The sequence below is a fragment of the Dendrobates tinctorius genome, unplaced genomic scaffold (genome assembly GCF_039654945.1).
Source record: "Dendrobates tinctorius isolate UK_male_01 unplaced genomic scaffold, ASM3965494v1 ptg000440l, whole genome shotgun sequence".
Lineage (NCBI taxonomy): Eukaryota > Metazoa > Chordata > Amphibia > Anura > Dendrobatidae > Dendrobates > Dendrobates tinctorius.
Genome location: NW_027362103.1, coordinates 504,813 through 527,581, shown reverse-complemented (window position 1 = coordinate 527,581; position 22,769 = coordinate 504,813). Strand labels below are relative to the sequence as shown.

General features: G+C 48.7%; 1 protein-coding gene across 4 annotated transcripts in view; it reads left to right on the top strand.

The window, feature by feature from the left end:
- Positions 1-22,769, top strand: part of ELMO3 (engulfment and cell motility 3) — a 285,235-nt gene that overhangs the window by 72,740 nt on the left and 189,726 nt on the right. For 2 of the 4 annotated variants that reach the window (XM_073564249.1, XM_073564247.1), the window contains exons 1-5: positions 6,832-6,854; positions 6,939-7,032; positions 16,418-16,458; positions 20,205-20,277; positions 20,389-20,439. In XM_073564249.1, coding sequence (XP_073420350.1) covers positions 6,847-6,854; positions 6,939-7,032; positions 16,418-16,458; positions 20,205-20,277; positions 20,389-20,439 — 267 coding nt within the window. In that variant the 5' untranslated portion in view covers positions 6,832-6,846. Of the gene's footprint in view, positions 1-6,831; positions 6,855-6,938; positions 7,033-16,417; positions 16,459-20,204; positions 20,278-20,388; positions 20,440-22,769 lie in introns of those variants that run through there. The other 2 variants (XM_073564248.1, XM_073564250.1) reach the window with 2 other exon arrangements.

The window sequence follows — 22,769 nt, the reverse complement described above, 5'->3', positions numbered from 1 at the left end:
GTGCTGTGTACTCCGGCTCCTCTCCTGGTACCCATCTCTCCTGCCTCTCTCTGCAGTCATCCTCTGTACCCCATGTGCCCTGTGCTGTGTACTCCGGCTCCTCTTCTGTTACCCATCTCTCCTGCCTCTCTCTGCAGTCATCCTCTATACCCCATGTGCCCTGTGCTGTGTACTCCAGCTCCTCTCCTGGTACCCATCTCTCCTGCCTCTCTCTGCAGTCATCCTCTATACCCCATGTGCCCTGTGCTGTGTACTCCAGCTCCTCTTCTGGTACCCATCTCTCCTGCCTCTCTCTGCAGTCATCCTCTATACCCCATGTGCCCTGTGCTGTGTACTCCGGCTCCTCTTCTGGTACCCATCTCTCCTGCCTCTCTCTGCAGTCATCCTCTATACCCCATGTGCCCTGTTCTGTGTACTCCGGCTCCTCTTCTGGTACCCATCTCTCCTGCCGCTCTCTGCAGTCATCCTCTATACCCCATGTGCCCTGTGCTGTGTACTCCAGCTCCTCTCCTGGTACCCATCTCTCCTGCCTCTCTCTGCAGTCATCCTCTGTACCCCATGTGCCCTGTGCTGTGTACTCCAGCTCCTCTCCTGGTACCCATCTCTCCTGCCTCTCTCTGCAGTCATCCTCTATACCCCATGTGCCCTGTTCTGTGTACTCCGGCTCCTCTTCTGGTACCCATCTCTCCTGCCTCTCTCTGCAGTCATCCTCTATACCCCATGTGCCCTGTTCTGTGTACTCCGGCTCCTCTTCTGGTACCCATCTCTCCTGCCTCTCTCTGCAGTCATCCTCTATACCCCATGTGCCCTGTGCTGTGTACTCCGGCTCCTCTTCTGGTACCCATCTCTCCTGCCTCTCTCTGCAGTCATCCTCTATACCCCATGTGCCCTGTTCTGTGTACTCCGGCTCCTCTTCTGGTACCCATCTCTCCTGCTTCTCTCTGCAGTCATCCTCTATACCCCATGTGCCCTGTGCTGTGTACTCCAGCTCCTCTCCTGGTACCCATCTCTCCTGCCTCTCTCTGCAGTCATCCTCTGTACCCCATGTGCCCTGTGCTGTGTACTCCAGCTCCTCTTCTGGTACCCATCTCTCCTGCCTCTCTCTGCAGTCATCCTCTGTACCCCATGTGCCCTGTGCTGTGTACTCCAGCTCCACTTCTGGTACCCATCTCTCCTGCCTCTCTCTGCAGTCATCCTCTGTACCCCATGTGCCCTGTGCTGTGTACTCCAGCTCCTCTTCTGGTACCCATCTCTCCTGCCTCTCTCTGCATCCTCTATACCCCATGTGCCCTGTGCTGTATACTCCAGCTCCTCTCCTGGTACCCATCTCTCCTGCCTCTCTCTGCAGTCATCCTCTGTACCCCATGTGCCCTGTGCTGTGTACTCCAGCTCCTCTCCTGGTACCCATCTCTCCTGCCTCTCTCTGCAGTCATCCTCTGTACCCCATGTGCCCTGTGCTGTGTACTCCAGCTCCTCTTCTGGTACCCATCTCTCCTGCCTCTCTCTGCAGTCATCCTCTGTACCCCATGTGCCCTGTGCTGTGTACTCCAGCTCCTCTCCTGGTACCCATCTCTCCTGCCTCTCTCTGCAGTCATCCTCTAAACCCCATGTGCCCTGTGCTGTGTACTCCGGCTCCTCTTCTAGTACCCATCTCTCCTGCCTCTCTCTGCAGTCATCCTCTATACCCCATGTGCCCTGTGCTGTGTAGTCCGGCTCCTCTCCTGGTACCCATCTCTCCTGCCTCTCTCTGCAGTCATCCTCTGTACCCCATGTGCCCTGTGCTGTGTACTCCAGCTCCTCTCCTGGTACCCATCTCTCCTGCCTCTCTCTGCAGTCATCCTCTGTACCCCATGTGCCCTGTGCTGTGTACTCCGGCTCCTCTTCTGGTACCCATCTCTCCTGCCTCTCTCTGCAGTCATCCTCTATACCCCATGTGCCCTGTTCTGTGTACTCCGGCTCCTCTTCTGGTACCCATCTCTCCTGCCTCTCTCTGCAGTCATCCTCTATACCCCATGTGCCCTGTGCTGTGTACTCCAGCTCCTCTCCTGGTACCCATCTCTCCTGCCTCTCTCTGCAGTCATCCTCTGTACCCCATGTGCCCTGTGCTGTGTACTCCAGCTCCTCTTCTGGTACCCATCTCTCCTGCCTCTCTCTGCAGTCATCCTCTGTACCCCATGTGCCCTGTGCTGTGTACTCCAGCTCCACTTCTGGTACCCATCTCTCCTGCCTCTCTCTGCAGTCATCCTCTGTACCCCATGTGCCCTGTGCTGTGTACTCCAGCTCCTCTTCTGGTACCCATCTCTCCTGCCTCTCTCTGCAGTCATCCTCTATACCCCATGTGCCCTGTGCTGTATACTCCAGCTCCTCTCCTGGTACCCATCTCTCCTGCCTCTCTCTGCAGTCATCCTCTGTACCCCATGTGCCCTGTGCTGTGTACTCCAGCTCCTCTTCTGGTACCCATCTCTCCTGCCTCTCTCTGCAGTCATCCTCTGTACCCCATGTGCCCTGTGCTGTGTACTCCGGCTCCTCTTCTGGTACCCATCTCTCCTGCCTCTCTCTGCAGTCATCCTCTATACCCCATGTGCCCTGTGCTGTGTACTCCGGCTCCTCTTCTGGTACCCATCTCTCCTGCCTCTCTCTGCAGTCATCCTCTGTACCCCATGTGCCCTGTGCTGTGTACTCCAGCTCCTCTTCTGGTACTCATCTCTCCTGCCTCTCTCTGCAGTCATCCTCTGTACCCCATGTGCCCTGTGCTGTGTACTCCAGCTCCTCTCCTGGTACCCATCTCTCCTGCCTCTCTCTGCAGTCATCCTCTAAACCCCATGTGCCCTGTGCTGTGTACTCCGGCTCCTCTTCTAGTACCCATCTCTCCTGCCTCTCTCTGCAGTCATCCTCTATACCCCATGTGCCCTGTGCTGTGTAGTCCGGCTCCTCTCCTGGTACCCATCTCTCCTGCCTCTCTCTGCAGTCATCCTCTGTACCCCATGTGCCCTGTGCTGTGTACTCCAGCTCCTCTCCTGGTACCCATCTCTCCTGCCTCTCTCTGCAGTCATCCTCTGTACCCCATGTGCCCTGTGCTGTGTACTCCGGCTCCTCTTCTGGTACCCATCTCTCCTGCCTCTCTCTGCAGTCATCCTCTATACCCCATGTGCCCTGTTCTGTGTACTCCGGCTCCTCTTCTGGTACCCATCTCTCCTGCCTCTCTCTGCAGTCATCCTCTATACCCCATGTGCCCTGTGCTGTGTACTCCAGCTCCTCTCCTGGTACCCATCTCTCCTGCCTCTCTCTGCAGTCATCCTCTGTACCCCATGTGCCCTGTGCTGTGTACTCCAGCTCCTCTTCTGGTACCCATCTCTCCTGCCTCTCTCTGCAGTCATCCTCTGTACCCCATGTGCCCTGTGCTGTGTACTCCAGCTCCACTTCTGGTACCCATCTCTCCTGCCTCTCTCTGCAGTCATCCTCTGTACCCCATGTGCCCTGTGTTGTGTACTCCAGCTCCTCTTCTGGTACCCATCTCTCCTGCCTCTCTCTGCAGTCATCCTCTATACCCCATGTGCCCTGTGCTGTATACTCCAGCTCCTCTCCTGGTACCCATCTCTCCTGCCTCTCTCTGCAGTCATCCTCTGTACCCCATGTGCCCTGTGCTGTGTACTCCAGCTCCTCTTCTGGTACCCATCTCTCCTGCCTCTCTCTGCAGTCATCCTCTGTACCCCATGTGCCCTGTGCTGTGTACTCCGGCTCCTCTTCTGGTACCCATCTCTCCTGCCTCTCTCTGCAGTCATCCTCTATACCCCATGTGCCCTGTGCTGTGTACTCCGGCTCCTCTTCTGGTACCCATCTCTCCTGCCTCTCTCTGCAGTCATCCTCTGTACCCCATGTGCCCTGTGCTGTGTACTCCAGCTCCTCTTCTGTTACCCATCTCTCCTGCCTCTCTCTGCAGTCATCCTCTGTACCCCATGTGCCCTGTGCTGTGTACTCCAGCTCCTCTCCTGGTACCCATCTCTCCTGCCTCTCTCTGCAGTCATCCTCTATACCCCATGTGCCCTGTTCTGTGTACTCCGGCTCCTCTTCTGGTACCCATCTCTCCTGCCTCTCTCTGCAGTCATCCTCTGTACCCCATGTGCCCTGTGCTGTGTACTTCGGCTCCTCTTCTGGTACCCATCTCTCCTGCCTCTCTCTGCAGTCATTCTCTATACACCATGTGCCCTGGCTGTGTACTCCGGCTCCTCTTCTGGTACCCATCTCTCCTGCCTCTCTCTGCAGTCATCCTCTGTACCCCATGTGCCCTGTGCTGTGTACTCCGGCTCCTCTTCTGGTACCCATCTCTCCTGCCTCTCTCTGCAGTCATTCTCTATACCCCATGTGCCCTGGCTGTGTACTCCGGCTCCTCTTCTGGTACCCATCTCTCCTGCCTCTCTCTGCAGTCATCCTCTGTACCCCATGTGCCCTGTGCTGTGTACTCCGGCTCCTCTTCTGGTACCCATCTCTCCTGCCTCTCTCTGCAGTCATCCTCTGTACCCCATGTGCCCTGTGCCGTGTACTCCAGCTCCTCTTCTGGTACCCATCTCTCCTGCCTCTCTCTGCAGTCATCCTCTATACCCCATGTGCCCTGTTCTGTGTACTCCGGCTCCTCTTCTGGTACCCATCTCTCCTGCCTCTCTCTGCAGTCATCCTCTATACCCCATGTGCCCTGTTCTGTGTACTCCGGCTCCTCTTCTGGTACCCATCTCTCCTGCCTCTCTCTGCAGTCATCCTCTATACCCCATGTGCCCTGTGCTGTGTACTCCAGCTCCTCTCCTGGTACCCATCTCTCCTGCCTCTCTCTGCAGTCATCCTCTGTACCCCATGTGCCCTGTGCTGTGTACTCCAGCTCCTCTTCTGGTACCCATCTCTCCTGCCTCTCTCTGCAGTCATCCTCTGTACCCCATGTGCCCTGTGCTGTGTACTCCAGCTCCTCTTCTGGTACCCATCTCTCCTGCCTCTCTCTGCAGTCATCCTCTGTACCCCATGTGCCCTGTGCTGTGTACTCCGGCTCCTCTTCCTCTGGTACCCATTTCTCCTGCCTTTCTCTGCAGTCATCCTCTATACCCCATGTGCCCTGTGCTGTGTTCCCCGACTCCTCTTCCTCTGTTACCCATCTCTCCTGCCTCTCTCTGCAGTCATCCTCTGTACCCCATGTGCCCTGTGCTGTGTACTCCGGCTCCTCTTCCTCTGGTACCCATTTCTCCTGCCTTTCTCTGCAGTCATCCTCTATACCCCATGTGCCCTGTGCTGTGTTCCCCGACTCCTCTTCCTCTGTTACCCATCTCTCCTGCCTCTCTCTGCAGTCATCCTCTGTACCCCATGTGCCCTGTGCTGTGTACTCCGGCTCCTCTTCTGTTACCCATCTCTCCTGCCTCTCTCTGCAGTCATCCTCTATACCCCATGTGCCCTGTTCTGTGTACTCCGGCTCCTCTTCTGGTACCCATCTCTCCTGCCTCTCTCTGCAGTCATCCTCTATACCCCATGTGCCCTGTGCTGTGTACTCCAGCTCCTCTCCTGGTACCCATCTCTCCTGCCTCTCTCTGCAGTCATCCTCTGTACCCCATGTGCCCTGTGCTGTGTACTCCAGCTCCTCTTCTGGTACCCATCTCTCCTGCCTCTCTCTGCAGTCATCCTCTGTACCCCATGTGCCCTGTGCTGTGTACTCCAGCTCCTCTTCTGGTACCCATCTCTCCTGCCTCTCTCTGCAGTCATCCTCTGTACCCCATGTGCCCTGTGCTGTGTACTCCGGCTCCTCTTCCTCTGGTACCCATTTCTCCTGCCTTTCTCTGCAGTCATCCTCTATACCCCATGTGCCCTGTGCTGTGTTCCCCGACTCCTCTTCCTCTGTTACCCATCTCTCCTGCCTCTCTCTGCAGTCATCCTCTGTACCCCATGTGCCCTGTGCTGTGTACTCCGGCTCCTCTTCTGGTACCCATCTCTCCTGCCTCTCTCTGCAGTCATCCTCTATACCCCATGTGCCCTGTGCTGTGTTCCCCGACTCCTCTTCCTCTGTTACCCATCTCTCCTGCCTCTCTCTGCAGTCATCCTCTGTACCCCATGTGCCCTGTGCTGTGTACTCCGGCTCCTCTTCTGGTACCCATCTCTCCTGCCTCTCTCTGCAGTCATCCTCTGTACCCCATGTGCCCTGTGCTGTGTACTCCGGCTCCTCTTCTGGTACCCTTTTCTCCTGCCGCTCTCTGCAGTCAGCCTCTCTGTACGTTATGTATCCTTTATTGTGGACAATCTGGTTCTTGCTGCTCTGGTATCCATCTTTTTCACCTCATATTGCAATAAATGACTCTGTACAGCGTTTCCCCTTGTACTGTGTACCCTAATCTTGTATCAGACAATAATTGGAACTGGTTGCCAGAAACAGCTCTGTTCACCCACTTTGAGCCAAATCTTACTCCCCTGCAGTCATGAGCATTTGCTAATCTCAGCTGTACAACACCGGTGTATGCAGGTGATCAGCATAGGAAGCAGACAAATTGGAGGCGTGCATGAAGACTTCTGCGGCAGCTCTCTTTGGCGCCCCATTTTTGAACAAATGTTTGTGACTTTTTTAGGTTTCTCCATTGATTGCAGCACTTTTCAAATACTATGTTTTCATTTATGGCAAAGGGGATTTATCCAGATTTGTGTTTTTGTTAAGTTGCAATTAAAGTCTTTATTTTACTACAGTATCGGGTGGAGTTAAAAGTGGAGACACTTTTTTAGACAGATGATTTATTTTTAAGAATTATTGAAAGTGTATCAAATATTGAACAAGATTATGTTAAATTTGCATAAATAGGCAAAAATCTCAAGTGTCTGGTGCCCAGAATGCCAAGGTAAGTCCAAGTAATGGGGATAATTGTGTGAGCCGCAAACTTCTCACAACTTAATATGTTTCTGTAATACTGTTATTATTGCAGTTGTCAACTGGGAATGATGGAGCCCACAAAGAATATCGTGAAAATTGCCATCCAGATGATGGGCGCGTACCCCCAACTTATCGAGCTTAACCAGGTGAGCGTCCATGCTTAGCTCAGGTGCATACCATCCCACACTGTCCGTGTTAGGCCGGATCAGATGTCTTCAAGTTTAAGAACTGACATCATTTATTCCTCATTTTATTAATTGCATTTGATATATAGGAGACTGTCATGTACCCACTTCTCAGCACGTGACTTGAGGTTGCGCCTTAAAGGGTTAATCTATCTCCTCTCACTCCGTCCAGCACTCAACCTCTGTTCTATGCTTAAAAACACATGTGATATGCACAAATGTCAACAAGTTGGTCGGACAGTGTTCACACCACCCAATGACTGAAACACAAAAAGAAAACACAGAATGACAAATGTGCAGAAATACCCTGCAGTAACAAATATGACAGTAATCAGAAAGTGCTGGTAAAAAGATGTCTGATCACTGTCATATTTGTTACTGCAGGGTATTTCTGCACATTTGTCATTCTGTGTTTTCTTTTTGTGTTTCAGTCAGTGGGTGGTGTGATCACTGTCCCACCGACTTGTTCACATTTCTGCATATCACATGTGTTTTTAATCCCTTTTTTTCATTGCTTATGCATGGTTTGAGAGACCCCACCCCTCTCGTGTGACATGCACATAAAGAGCTGTCTTACACCACGTGCCCATACTAGGAAGTGCCTGTCTGAATCCTGTTCATTTAGACACTGTTCATATGTTCAGGTTTTAAATACAATTAGATAGGGACTGCTCCATTAAGGGTTACCTTGATGAGGTGGAGTAGCTTGGTATACATTTTTTTGCAAAAAAAGTATCTACTAAATACCCTGTATTTGTTGCCATCTTTTTACCAGCACTTGCTGATTACTGTCATATTTGTTACTGCAGGGTATTTCTGCACATTTGTCATTCTGTGTTTTCTTTTTGTGTCTCTGTTCTATGCTGCAGTGGGAGCATAAATCACACCCCGACACAGACCACACACCCGCTTCATACACATGCTGCCACCACTCACTGAACATACGAGCGATGAGTCCCGGAAATACTTCTACTATATGCCAATCACTAGGATCACACACTCTAAGGCTATGGATTCTTTAGAGCATATAAGGTTCAAACTTACCGTATATACTAGTGTATAAGCTGACCCGAGTATAAGTCGACCCCCCCTAATTTTGCCACAAAAAACTGGGAAACTTATTGACTCGCATATAAGCCTAGGGTGGAAAATGCAGCAGCTACTGGTACATTTCAAAAATAAAAATAGATACCAATAAAAGTAAAATAAATTGAGACATCAGTAGATTAAATGTTTTTGATTATCCATATTGAATCAGAAGCCCCATATAATGCTCCATACAGTTTATGATGGCCCCATAAGATGCTCCATACAAAATACACCCCATATAATGCTGCACAAAGGTTAATAATGGCCCCATAAGATGCTCCATAGAATAATATGCCCCATATGCTGCTCCATAAAGGTTATGGCTCCATAAGATGCTCCATAGAGTATGCCCCCATAAGATGCTCCATAAAATGCTCCATAGATGGTGCTCCATAAGATGCGCCATAGATTATGCCCCCATGAGATGCTCCATAAAATGCTCCATAGATTATGCCCCGTAAGATGCTCCATAGATTATGCCTCCATAAGATGCTCCATAGATTATGCCCCATATGCTGCCACTGCTGCAAAAAAAAATAAAAGACATAATCGCCTCTCGTCGCTGGGGGCCAGGTATCGGGTCCTGAGCAGGCGGAGACACCGATGCGCTATGGGGGACAGGTGCCAGTGTCACCGCTGGCTCAGGACCCAGCACCTGAGATATTCAACTGTCCCCGGTCCATCGCTGCATGCTGCTGTCTGCCGCGTCCTCTGTCTGTGACGTTCAGGCAGCAGAGGACACGTCACGCACTAACCACGTCATCGCGCCCTCTGCTGCCTAAACATCACTGACAGAGGACGCAGCAGACAGCAGCAAGCAGCGATGGACCGGGGACAGGTGAATATTGGATATACTTACCCCCTCCTGGCGCGGTCTCTGCGGCCCCCCCCCGCTTCTCCCTTCCTTTAGCGGTCACGTGGTACTGCTCATTAAACTCATGAATATGTGCAAATTCATGAGTTTAATGACCGGTACCACATGACGGCTGAAGGAAGAAAGGGAGACTGTGGGTGAAGCGGGGGGTGGCCTGCAGAGACCGCGCCAGGAAGGTCAGTATGATCTGACACCCCCGCTCCCCCTCCCCTGCCGACCCCCAGGTATATGGCTCGTGTATAAGCCGAGAGGGGGACTTTCAGCCCCCAAAAATGGGCTGAATATCTTGGCTTATACACTAGTATATATGGTATTAAAGTTTTAAGCTTTAATAGAAAAGGTGCAGTGCTTACAATAAAAGGATATAAAACTATGGAAATAAAAAGTGACATACAAATATGCAAAACAATTATAAAAATAAAAGTGAGAAACTTACAGAAATATCTAAACTTTGCAGTCTGGCATTCTGCTCCCAGAGTGGGGGATGAATATGGAATGGCTCACACCAGCTTGGCTGCCCCTCAGTCTGTGAACATCTTTCTTTGTGTAAAGGCCTAATTTATAGATTTAACCTGGAGATCAGATTTCTGGACCAGCCTCTCAGGTTAATATTCTAATTGCTGGTTTGTGACTGGATCATGGTGACTCTACCAATGAATACATTATTTTTCTCTGAATGCTGTTTTTATAACTTTTCTTTCTCATAGTAAATAGTGTCAGGCTGCAATTTGGCGTCTCCCCATCAAATACACTTGGAGGTGTGAAATGTTTCCAATTCTGTGTGTTCTCAGGAAGGCCCCCTGGGGTTGAGACCAGGAAATCTATCTTTTTCTCAGGATAACATAGGTCATGACCTTTGTGAAGAGTTGTAGCCTAGAACAGATGCTAAGTTACTGCTGGTCATACATTCAAACAAATACATACTGTATGTCACTTCAGAGACAAACCCATAAAATGTGGAGGAGAAAACATAACGTGCAGAGTCACAATGGAAAAATCCAAGTTAAAGCATTCATCCCGGGGACTGGGTTTCTAGAGATGCAGTTAACAAGAATTCACCCCCCAAATTGGGACCGTAACCTAATTAACCCTAATGCTGCTTTTACTCATCTTTGTGTCACAGTCCCAGCAAGAACCGTGAGTCACAGACCGCTTGTGGGTCTCTGGACCTGGTCCTGGCTTCCTCATGGACATATGTTATGAATGAATCACCGTAGGAGGCAAAAACAGAAATACTAGCTAAGTCCAGAAAACCAGAGAAGTTGGCAGCTATCGGATTGCAGACCCCTGAACCTAACAACAACAACTAGCAGTAGCCGTGGGGGGTTCCTACGGTGCCCTAGACCCCCTCGATCACAGCTGGAGAACTACATAGCCTAAAGACAGAAAGGGAAATCTAAACTGCCCCAGAGCAGACCCCAAAGCAATAGGCAGCCCCCAACATATAATGACGGTGAAGCAAGATGAAAAAACACTCACACAGATAGAAAGATAGGCTGAGCAAATGATGGGGCCCAAGCTAACTAAATAGGACAGAATAGAAAAGCTGCTGTTTGCAATCCGCCAAAACCCTCTCAAAAACAAGAGCCAACAGACTGATAGGGAAAAAAAACCCTGAAGACGCTAGGCTTCAAAAGACTATATCAGTACTCAGGTATTATCTGAAGACAGAGCAAAAAGGAATTCAGCTCACCCAGCAGGGAAAGGCAGAAATCCAGAAAAACAAGGCAAAACCAAACCAAAACACAAATGCAAAAAGTAGAGCAGAAAACTTCGCTTTTGAGGAGCAGGAATCAGACTGGTCACCAAGAATCCCTCAGAGTAATCACCCGCAAGGCAGAAGGGCGTCGGCTGCCTTATATCCAGTCACCAATCCCAGTCACCCAGTCATCATTCTGCTCAGGTGCTTTGTATTCAGCCTCACTACCTTCCTTCACCAGAAGAGGGAGTTCATCAGACCTCAATGGTGAAGGGGAAAATGAACTCACAACAGTACCTCCCCCTTGAGGAGGGGTCACCGAACCCTCATCCACGCCACCAGGGCGATCAGGGTGAGCCCGATGAAAGGCACGCACCAATCTTTTGGCATGAATATCAGAGGCAGAGACCCAAGAATTATCCTCCTGACCATAACCCTTCCACTTAACCAAATACTGGAGTCTCCGTCTAGCCAGACGGGAATCCAGTATCTTCTCTACCTCATATTCCATGTTACCTTCAACTAATACAGGGTCCGGAGGTGCCACCCCAGGAACAACTGGTTCAACAAACCTCTTCAACAAGGACTTATGAAACACATTATGAATTTTAAATGTGACAGGAAGAGCCAAACAAAAAGAGACCGGATTAATAATCTCCAAAATCTTGTAAGGTCCAATAAATCTAGGCTTAAACTTAGGAGAAGCCACCTTCATAGCGATATTTTTTGATGATAACCAAACCATATCACCAACCTTAAACTGGAGACCAATGGTCCTATGTCGGTTGGAAAACCGCTGGGCCTTTTCCTGGGAGAGAGATAACTTATCCACCACTTGGTCCAAGATCTGGTGCATTCTCTCCACCACATTGTCAACACCTGGGCAGGCAGAAGGCTCCACCTGCCCTGAAGAAAATCGAGGATGAAACCCAAAGTTACAAAAAAAAGGTGACATCAAAGAGGCAGAGCTAGCTCTATCATTTAAAGCAAATTCGGCCAAGGGCAAAAATGAAACCCAATCATCCTGATCAGCGGAAATAAAACATCTCAAATACGACTCCAAGGTCTGGTTTGTTCTCTCCGTCTGCCCATTGGTCTGAGGGTGAAAAGCAGAGGAGAAGGACAACTAAATTCCCAGCTTGGAACAGAAAGTCCTCCAAAATCTAGACACAAATTGAACTCCTCTGTCAGATACAATGTTCTCAGGAAACCCGTGCAAGCGAACCACCTGTTGCAAAAACAGGGGCACCAACTCAGAGGAAGATGGCAACGTAGGGAGTGGTACAAGATGAACCATCTTAGAGAACCTATCACAAATCACCCAAATAACAGTCATTCTCTGAGAGACAGGCATGTCAGAGATGAAATCCATTGAAATATGGGTCCATGGCCTCCTGGGGACCGGCAAAGGCATCAACAACCCACTAGAGCGAGAACAAGGTTTAGACCGGGAGCAAGTCCCACAGGACTGCACAAAATTCCTGACATCACGAGACAAGGCGGGCCACCAAAAAGACCAACTCACCAGATCTCTAGTACCAAAAATACCTGGATGACCAGCCAATGCAGAGCAATGAACTTCAGACATCACTCTCTTTTTCCACTGGTCAGGAACATACAACTTTCCACTGGGACAACACTTAGGTTTGTCCTCCTGAAATTCTTCCAGAGCACGTCTCAAATCGGGCGAGATGGCAGAAAGAACTACCCCTTCGCCTAAGATGGTAGCAGGCTTGGTCACCACAGGAGAATCAGCAAAGAAGCTCCTAGAGAGGGCGTCTGCCTTAACATTCTTAGTGCCAGGAAGAAAAGAGACCACAAAATCAAAACGTGTAAAAAACAAGGCCCACCTAGCCTGTCTAGGGTTCAAGCGTTTGGCCAACTCCAGGTAAATCAAATTCTTGTGGTCAGTGAGGACCACGACTTGGTGTTTAGCTCCCTCCAACCAATGTCTCCACTCCTCAAATGCCCATTTCATGGCTAACAGTTCCCGATTCCCCACATCATAGTTACGTTCAGATGGCGAGAACTTTCGGGAAAAGAAAGCACAGGGATTCATTTTAGATGTTACAGGATCCTTTTGGGACAAAACAGCTCCTGCACCAATCTCAGAAGCGTCCACCTCTACCTGGAACGGGAGTGAGACATCAGGTTGCTGCAAAACCGGGGCAGAAGTGAATCTTCGCTTCAGCTCCTGAAAGGAAGAAACAGCCTCCGGAGACCAATTCAACACATCAGCACCCTTTTTAGTCAGATCAGTCAATGGCTTGGCAATACTAGAAAATTTTGCTATAAATTTCCGATAAAAATTAGCAAAACCCAAAAACTTCTGGAGGGCCTTCAAAGAAGTGGGCTGAACCCAATCATAAATGGCCTGTACCTTGGCCGGGTCCATTTCAATAGTTGACGGAGACAAAATAAATCCCAAAAATGAAATCCTCTGTACCCCAAAAAGGCATTTCGATCCTTTGACATACAGGGAATTCTCCCTCAAGATCCGGAACACAGTCCGAACATGTTCTACATGAGAATCCCAATCCTTGGAGAAGATCAAAATATCATCCAGATAGATAATCAAAAATGTATCCACAAAGTCTCGTAAAATGTCGTTCATGAATCACTGGAAGACAGAAGGGGCATTAGTGAGCCCAAAAGGCATCACCAGGTACTCAAAATGTCCCTCCGGAGTATTAAACGCCGTCTTCCATTCATCCCCATGCTTAATGCGAATAAGATTATACGCCCCCCTGAGGTCAAGCTTGGTAAACCAGCAAGCACCTTTAACTCTGGAGAATAGATCCGAAATCAGGGGTAACGGATACTGATATTTAATAGTAATTTTGTTGAGGGCACGATAATCAATACAAGGCCTTAATGAACCATCCTTTTTGGCCACAAAAAAAAACCCGGCACCTAAGGGTGAAGAGGATGGTCTAATATGACCCTTCTCCAACGCCTCCTTAATATAGGATCGCATAGCCTCATGCTCGGGTACAGATAAATTGAAGAGCCAACCCTTAGGAAATTTACACCCCGGGCTCAGTTCAATTGCACAGTCATAACTCCTATGAGGAGGCAAAGACGCAGACTCATTCTCACTAAATACATCATAAAAGTCCGCCAAATAGTCAGGAACATCATGCGACTGAGGAGAGGTGGAAAAAACCGTTGCCTCACTAAGGGCACACCGACAACCCCAACTCACCACAGACACAGATTTCCAATCCAAAACTGGATTATGAATTTGCAACCAGGGAAACCCCAGAACAATGGTATCATGCAAATTATGCAACACCAAAAATCTGCAATTTTCTTGATGGTCCGGGGCGACCCGCAATACCACCTGTTTCCAAAACTGAGGTTTATTTTTCGCCAAAGGAGTAGCATCAATCCCCCTCAAAGGGATAGGCATCCGCAGAGATGTCATCGGAAATCCACAACGTTTAGCAAAATCCCAGTCTATTAGATTCAGGGCTGCTCCCGAATCCACAAAAGCCTTGGTGGAAAATGTGGACAGGGAGCAGATCAGAGTAATTGCCAGAAGAAACTTAGGTTGAACACCACCCACAGGAAACGTGTGTGCAAAACGTTTCTCTCGTTTAGGACAGACAGAAATAATATGCAAGGCATCTCCACAAAAAAAACACAACTTATTACGCCTTCTGAACGCCTGACGTTGCTCCCTGGACAAAACTCTATCACATTGCATAGGTTCAGACACTTGTTCAACAGGTGGCAACACCTCTCGTGCAGTCCTGCGTTCACGTAAACGCCTATCAACCTGAATGGCTAATGACATAGAATCGTCAAGACCAGAGGGAACAGGAAATCCCACCATAGTATATTTTTTTGCGGCTTCTGACAAACCCTTCCGAAAGAGAGCTGCCAAGGCATTATCATTCCAGGTAGTAAGGACCGCCCACTTTCAGAATTTTTGACAGTACAATTCTGCAGAATCTCGACCCTGGCTCAATGCCAACAGGGTCTTTTCAGCCTGATCAATAGCATTAGGTTTGTCATACAACAACCCCAAGGCTTGAAAGAATGCGTTCACATTAGTCAGAATAGGATCATCTGGTTTCAAAGAAAACGCCCAATCCTGGGCATCGCCACGCAGCAAAGAGATGACAATTTTAACCTGCTGCGCGGAGCTCCCTGACGAGTTAGGCTTCAAGGCAAAAAATAATTTACAATTATTTTTGAAATTCAAAAATTTAGACCGATCCCCAAAAAACACATCAGGAGTAGGGATCTTTGGTTCAGCAGCATGTGAATGAGCAAGGTAGGCGGAAATTCCCCGCACTTCCGCAGCGAGCTGCTCCACACGATCAGACAATTGCTTTATCTCCATTGAGAGAAAAAAAAAATTCCCCCTACGGCCTCAGAGATATAGAGGAAAAAATATACAAACTTTTTTTTTTTTTTTTTACAATTCTTTCCTGCTATTGAGTACCCTAGGATCTGCGGTATGGCGGGTGATTCTGTTATGAATGAGTCACCGTAGGAGGCAAAAACAGAAATACTAGCTAAGTCCAGAAAACCAGAGAACTTGGCAGCTATCGGATTGCAGACCCCTGAACCTAACAACAACAACTAGCAGTAGTCGTGGGGGGTTCCTACAGTGCCCTAGACCCCTCGATCACAGCCGGAGAACTACATAGCCTAAAGACAGAAAGGGAAATCTAAACTGCCCCAGAGCAGACCCCAAAGCAATAGGCAGCCCCCAACATATAATGACGGTGAAGCAAGATGAAAAAACACTCACACAGATAGAAAGATAGGCTGAGCAAATGATGGGGCCCAAGCTAACTAAGTAGGACAGAATAGAAAAGCTGCTGTCTGCAATCCGCCAAAACCATCTCAAAAACAAGAGCCAACAGACTGATAGGGAAAAAAGCCCTGAAGACGCTAGGCTTCAAAAGACTATATCAGTACTCAGGTATTATCTGAAGACAGAGCAAAAAGGAATTCAGTTCACCCAGCAGGGAAAGGCAGAAATCCAGAAAAACAAGGCAAAACAAAACCAAAACACAAATGCAAAAAGTAGAGCAGAAAACTTCGCTTTTGAGGAGCAGGAATCAGACTGGTCACCAAGAATCCCTCAGAGTAATCACCCGCAAGGCAGAAGGGCGTCGGCTGCCTTATATCCAGTCACCAATCCCAGTCACCCAGTCATCATCATTCTGCTCAGGTGCTTTGTAATCAGCCTCACTACCTTCCTTCACCAGAAGAGGGAATCCATCAGACCTCAATGGTGAAGGGGAAAATGAACTCACAACAGACATACATGAGACCTATGCTCAGACTGTCCTGAATAATTTTTACCGCAAACTCAAGGGAAATTCTCATGCAAATTGTAAATTTATTAACAAATAGTGGGTGCAAGCAAAGATGGTGGATGGCGACTAAACCGAATAATGACGTTTCGGCTCCTCCAGAGCCTTAATCATATTTGTCGCTTAGTCCCTTCCAAATTAAAGAGAGATTCAGGTGCAGAAATAGGTATGTAGTCCCTAAAGGATGTGGGACTAATGTGATGAAGGCTGGTACTGACAGCATGGAATGTATTAAACTGTGGTCCTGGCTGATTATAGACCTGGCTATAAGTGGTGTTCGCTTTATTTTTCAGTCACTAAAATCTAAGCCTTTACCATGTAACCTTGTTATATCTGTTCTTTTTGCAGAGTAAACCTCTGTCAGCGGTTTTGAAGGACGTGTGTGACGCGTAAGTAATGGGGTTTGTGGGACCTAAGTATTGGGTGACCAGATGTCTATTTCCATACAGTTCAGACAAAGGTTAGGTTGGTCAAAAGGGAGCGCCAGCCAAGCGCAGCTTTAGGTGGTATGATGCAGCTCCAGCCGGGTGCCTCAGATGAGGAAGGGAGGTGCAGAGCTGGATGAAACCCGGTCAGCAGGAGCGCAAAAACAGGGGACAAATTATTAGTAAATCTTCTTTTTATTAAATCCACAAGTAGAAATACGTGCAGCTGAACGCTCCGATCCGAATGCCAGCGGCAGTGCCGGGTATTGACGTGCGAGACTCGAGCAAGTTTCTCACAAGTCTGACCCCGGCCTTATTCTGAGGCATTCAGTCTTGCTTCCCATCCAGATCCTCATCGCTGAGGCCGTCTCTATAGTTCTCCATCCCGACCCTGATCACTATGGCATCCACTCTCATTCCTCATCCCAACCCTCATTGCTGAGGCAGCCACTCTCGTTCCGCATCCTTGCCCTAACTGCTCAGGCAGTGTCATGAACTGGAGGTGTGGATTTATTAAATCGCACTTTCCAGTTCCAGTTTAGAAACTTGCAGCCCTCTGGCACCCCCCTTAAGCCTCCAGTCAGTCAGGGAACTACACCTAGGATAAGTAATCACCAGAAAAGCTGCCTTGCTGTGTACTGGCTATTGGGCACTCTGCAGTGAAGGCAGTATGTATATTTCCATTCTCATGCAGGAAATACACACATAAACCTCCGTTCCATCACTGCCAGAGTCTCCCAAATACCCCAGAACACAGTTAGCTGCCACCAGCTCCTCGTTTTACAATACAATCAATATCGCGTCAGGAACCAACCCACACGGTAGTGTAGTTTTAGCACGGAGGACGTGGCAATACTTTTATAGAGCAAGGAAAATGAAACTAGTAAATTTTATATATTTACTCCAGAAAATATAGGCAGAAAATATAAAAGATGTTACAAAGGAGACAAGTTACAATATATACAGGCAATTACAAAATAAGAATGGATTAAAAGATGAACTTATCAGTCAATGGCACGCCATGTGTGGGAGGGGTTCCCAAAGGCAAAGAGTCAGTCCACAGCATGGATGTAAATAGCTGTCCTCCCCCAGGTACTGAACACCCTGCAAAATGGCTGTTCCTGTTTTATAGTTGGCCCCTAAACTTAGGGACTTCCCTCGTGCTGACCTCACTGGGTGGCTGGATTCGCCCCCTTTGGAAAGTTATGAAAACCTTCTATTGGCCATAACTCTTGGGGGGAAGCTCGTAGAGGGACAATGGAAGTATTATATGTCTGCTTACAAAATCATCTTTCATTTGAGACTAAACATCACATCTCTAGGTATTATCGGGAATCATACACCCGTTTCTCAGTTTCTGGTGAGCGAGGAGATCACAAAATGCTGTGGTAAATAGCTTTGATCATGCAGGTTCCAAATATATACGTTTCCTGCATCTATGCCCGATCTGCGTTATTATATTCAAGTTTGAGGGTACAAAGGAATTTCCAAAACCATGTGCTTTTAAACAAAGGCTAGTTCAGCTGAAAGAGTGGCATAGAATTACACAGGCAGACGGAGGGGACATGCAGCTGTGATGGGGGGATGTTGGTGAGCTCAGTGTACTTTACAAACCAATGGGGGAAGGGGCCGCATGTCGTTCAGAAGCCAAGTAGCTGCAGCCGAAGCCCTGTAGGTGTACTTGGACCAATAAGAATTACGTCCTATTTCTTGACAGGCAGTCACTCTTGCTTCCCATCCTGGCCCTGATTGCTGTGGCAGCCACTCTCATTCCCAATCCTGGCCCTGGTCGCTGTGGTGCATGGTCTCCTTTTCCAATTCCAGTTTATATGGCTGAGAAAGAAGATCTTATTCCCTCAGCCAGCCCCTGATTCCTGCTGAAATTGCTCTCATTTCCCATCTCGGCACCAAACCAGCTGCTCTCGCTCCCCATCCCATTCCTGATTGCTGAGGCTGATGCTCTTCTACTCCATCTGGGCCTGATCACTGAGATTGCCGCCCTCGCTTCCCATCCTTGCCCTCATCGCTGAGGCAGCCACTCTCATTCCCAATCCTGGCCTTGATCGCTGTGACACATTCTTCATTTCCAATTCCAGCTCAGATGGCTGAGGAAGATCTTACATTCCCAACCAGGCCCTGATTTCTGCAGAAACAGCTCTCATTTCCCATCTCGGCACTGATAGCTGATTGCTGAGGCTGCTGATCTTCTTCCCCCTTTGGGCCTGATCACTGAGATAGCTGCTCTTGTTTCCCATCCTGGCCCTCATCGCTGAGGCAGCCACTCTTGTTCCCCATCCCAGGTCTGATTTCTGCTTTAAACTCTTTTTCCTCATCTCGGCCTTGATTGCAGAGGAAGCCACTCTCGTTCTTGAGTCTGGACCTGATCGCTGCGGCAGTCTCTCCAGTTCCCTGTCCGAGTCATGATTGCTGTGGAAGCCGATTTTGTGCCCCCACCTCATCCTGATCGCTGCAGTAGCTATTCTCATTCCCTATCCCAGCCCTGATCATGGCAGCCTCTCTCGTTCCCCATCTCGGCCCTGATTGTTGAAGTTGCTCTCACTCCCCCACCTGGCCCTGATCGCTGCTGCAGCTGTTTTAGTTCCCTATCCCTTAACCCTAAAACTGATTGAGTAAGCCACTCTTGCATCCCTACCCGCCCTTGACGTCTGTGGCACCCGCTGTTGTAGCCATTCTGGCATTGTTCACAGATGCTGTTGTTCTCTATCCCAGCCTTGGACACTTCAGCAGCCTCTCTCAATCCCTATCCTGGCCCTGATCGCTGTGGCAGACTCTCTCGTTCCCAATCATGGCCATGATTTCGGTGGCTCACTGTCTCCTTTCCAATTCCAGCTCAGATGGCTGAGGAAAATGCTCTTACCCCCTCCAAACAGACCGTGATTGCTGTGGCAATCGCTCTGAATCCCATCTCGGCACTGATCGTGGTGGCAGTCACTCTCATTCCCATTCCTGGCCCTGATCACTGTGGCAGCCACTCTCATTCCCAATCCTGGCCCTGATCACTGTGGCAGCCACACTCGATCGCCATCCTGGCCCTGATCACTGTGGCAGCCATACTTGATCCCCATCCTGGCCCTGATCACTGTGGCAGCCATACTTGATCCCCATCCTGGCCCTGATCACTGTGGCAGCCTCTCTCATTCCCAATCCTGGCCCTGATCACTGTGGCAGCCACACTCGATCGCCATCCTGGCCCTGATCACTGTGGCAGCCATACTTGATCCCCATCCTGGCCCTGATCACTATGGCAGCCATACTCGATCCCCATCCTGGCCCTGATCACTATGGCAGCCACTCGATCCCAATCCTGGCCCTGATAACTATGGCAGCCTCTCTTGTCCTTACCTAAACAGTGTGTAAAAATAACCAGATCTAAGTATGGTACTCCTGGCATGCCTAGTTCCAAACCTTAAAAAACCATATCCAGGATAAGATCCAAGAAGCAAAAGCGCAACGCCAAGACTATTCCGGTTTAACCGAATTGAGCGTCTGACACATTTTTATTGCATTTTCCTCTCCTTCTCCTCACTGAACTATGATTGAAAGATGATTGGGAGATGTCCTATGTCTGGGGGCCACTACACGTGTCCCAGGGGGTCCCACCATGCTTTGCTCGTGGTGGTGTCCTGTTAGGAGCATTATCTTACTTAAAAGACTCTTGATAAGGCCGACATTTGTCTCGTCTTCTGTAGGTGGAACATCAGCAGTTCAGACCAGTACGCTCTGCAGTATGTAGACGGGCACCAAGCCTACATCACTGAGCTGGTGAGTACCGGGCAGACGGGCGACAACGTGGGGAAAGTCCGAGAGCAGTAGAGACTCAGACCTGAGTGATGATCGCATTCCTTCAAGTTCCATGTCATCTTCTCCTCATAGAACAGAATGGAAATAAAGAACGGCAGCATCCTCAAACTGACCACGTCCCCGGTGAGAGAGAACGACAAATCCTGCCTGTCATGGTTCACCCAAAGTGCCACATCCCGCGAAACCAACCAGCAGACATGACTTGATTGCCACTCACTGGAGAGCTGACGGTTCCCCTATATACAGTACTACCCACACCGGACGGATCCACTATATACAGTACTACACCACACCGGACGGATGCTCTATATACAGTACTACACCACATTGGAGAGCTGATGGATCCACTATATACAGTACTACACCACACCGGACGGATCCACTATATACAGTACTACACCACACCGGACGGATCCTCTATATAAAATACTACACCACATTGGAGAGCTGATGGATCTGCTATATACAGTACTACACCACATTGGACGGATCCACTATATACAGTACTACACCACACCGGACGGATCCTCTATATACAGTTCTACACCACATGGAAGAGCTGACGGATCCTCTATATACAGTACTACACCACACCGGACGGATCCACTATATACAGTACTACACCACACCGGACGGATCCTCTATATACAGTACTACACCACACCGGACGGATCCACTTTATACAGTACTACACCACATCAGAGAGCTGACGGATCCTCTATATACAGTACTACACCATATTGGACGGATCCTCTATATACAGTACTACACCACATTGGAGAGCTGATGGATCCGCTATATACAGTACTACACCACACTGGACGGATCCACTATATACAGTACTACACCACACCGGACGGATCCTCTATATACAGTACTACACCACATGGAAGAGCTGACGGATCCGCTATATACAGTACTACACCACACCGGACACAACCTCTATATACTACACCACACGGAACACAACCTCTATATACTACACCACACGGGACACATCCTCTATATACTACACCACACGGGACACAACCTCTATGTACTACACATCCTCTATATACTACACCACACGGGACACATCCTCTATATACTACACCACACGGGACACATCCTCTATATACTACACATCCTCTATATACTGCACCACACGGGACACATCCTCTATATACTACACATCCTCTATATACTACACCACACGGGACACAACCTCTATATACTACACCACACAGGACACAACCTCTGTATACTACACCACACGGGACACATCCTCTATATACTACACCACACGGGACACAACCTCTATATACTACACATCCTCTATATACTACACCACACGGGACACATCCTCTATATACTACACCACACGGGACACATCCTCTATATACTACACATCCTCTATATACTACACCACACGGGACACAACCTCTATATATTACACCACACGGGACACAACCTCTATATACTACACATCCTCTATATACTACACCACACGGGACACAACCTCTATATACTACACCACACGGGACACAACTTCTATATACTACACCACACAGAACACAACCTCTATATACTACACCACACGGGACACATCCTCTATATACTACACCACACGGAACACATCCTCTATATACTACACCACATGGAACACATCCTCTATATACTACACCACACGGGACACATCCTCTATATACTACACAACCTCTATATACTACACCACACAGGACACAACCTCTATATACTACACCACACAGTACACATCCTCTATATACTACACCACACGGGACACAACCTCTATATACTATACCACACGGGACACATCCTCTATATACTACACAACCTCTATATACTACACCACACAGGACACAACCTCTATATACTACACCACATGGGACACATCCTCTATATACTACACCACACGGAACACAACCCCTATATACTACACACGGAACACATCCTCTATATACTACACAACCTCTATATACTACACCACACGGAACACAACCTCTATATACTACACCACACGGGACACATCCTCTATATACTACACAACCTCTATATACTACACCACACGGAACACATCCTCTATATACTACACCACACGAGACACATCGTCTATATACTACTACACACGGGACACAACCTCTATATACTACACATCCTCTATATACTACACCACACGGGACACAACCTCTATATACTACACATCCTCTATATACTACACCACACGGGACACATCCTCTATATACTACACCACACGGGACACATCCTCTATATACTACACATCCTCTATATACTACACCACACGGGACACAACCTCTATATATTACACCACACGGGACACAACCTCTATATACTACACATCCTCTATATACTACACCACACGGGACACAACCTCTATATACTACACCACACAGGACACAACCTCTATATACTACACCACACGGGACACATCCTCT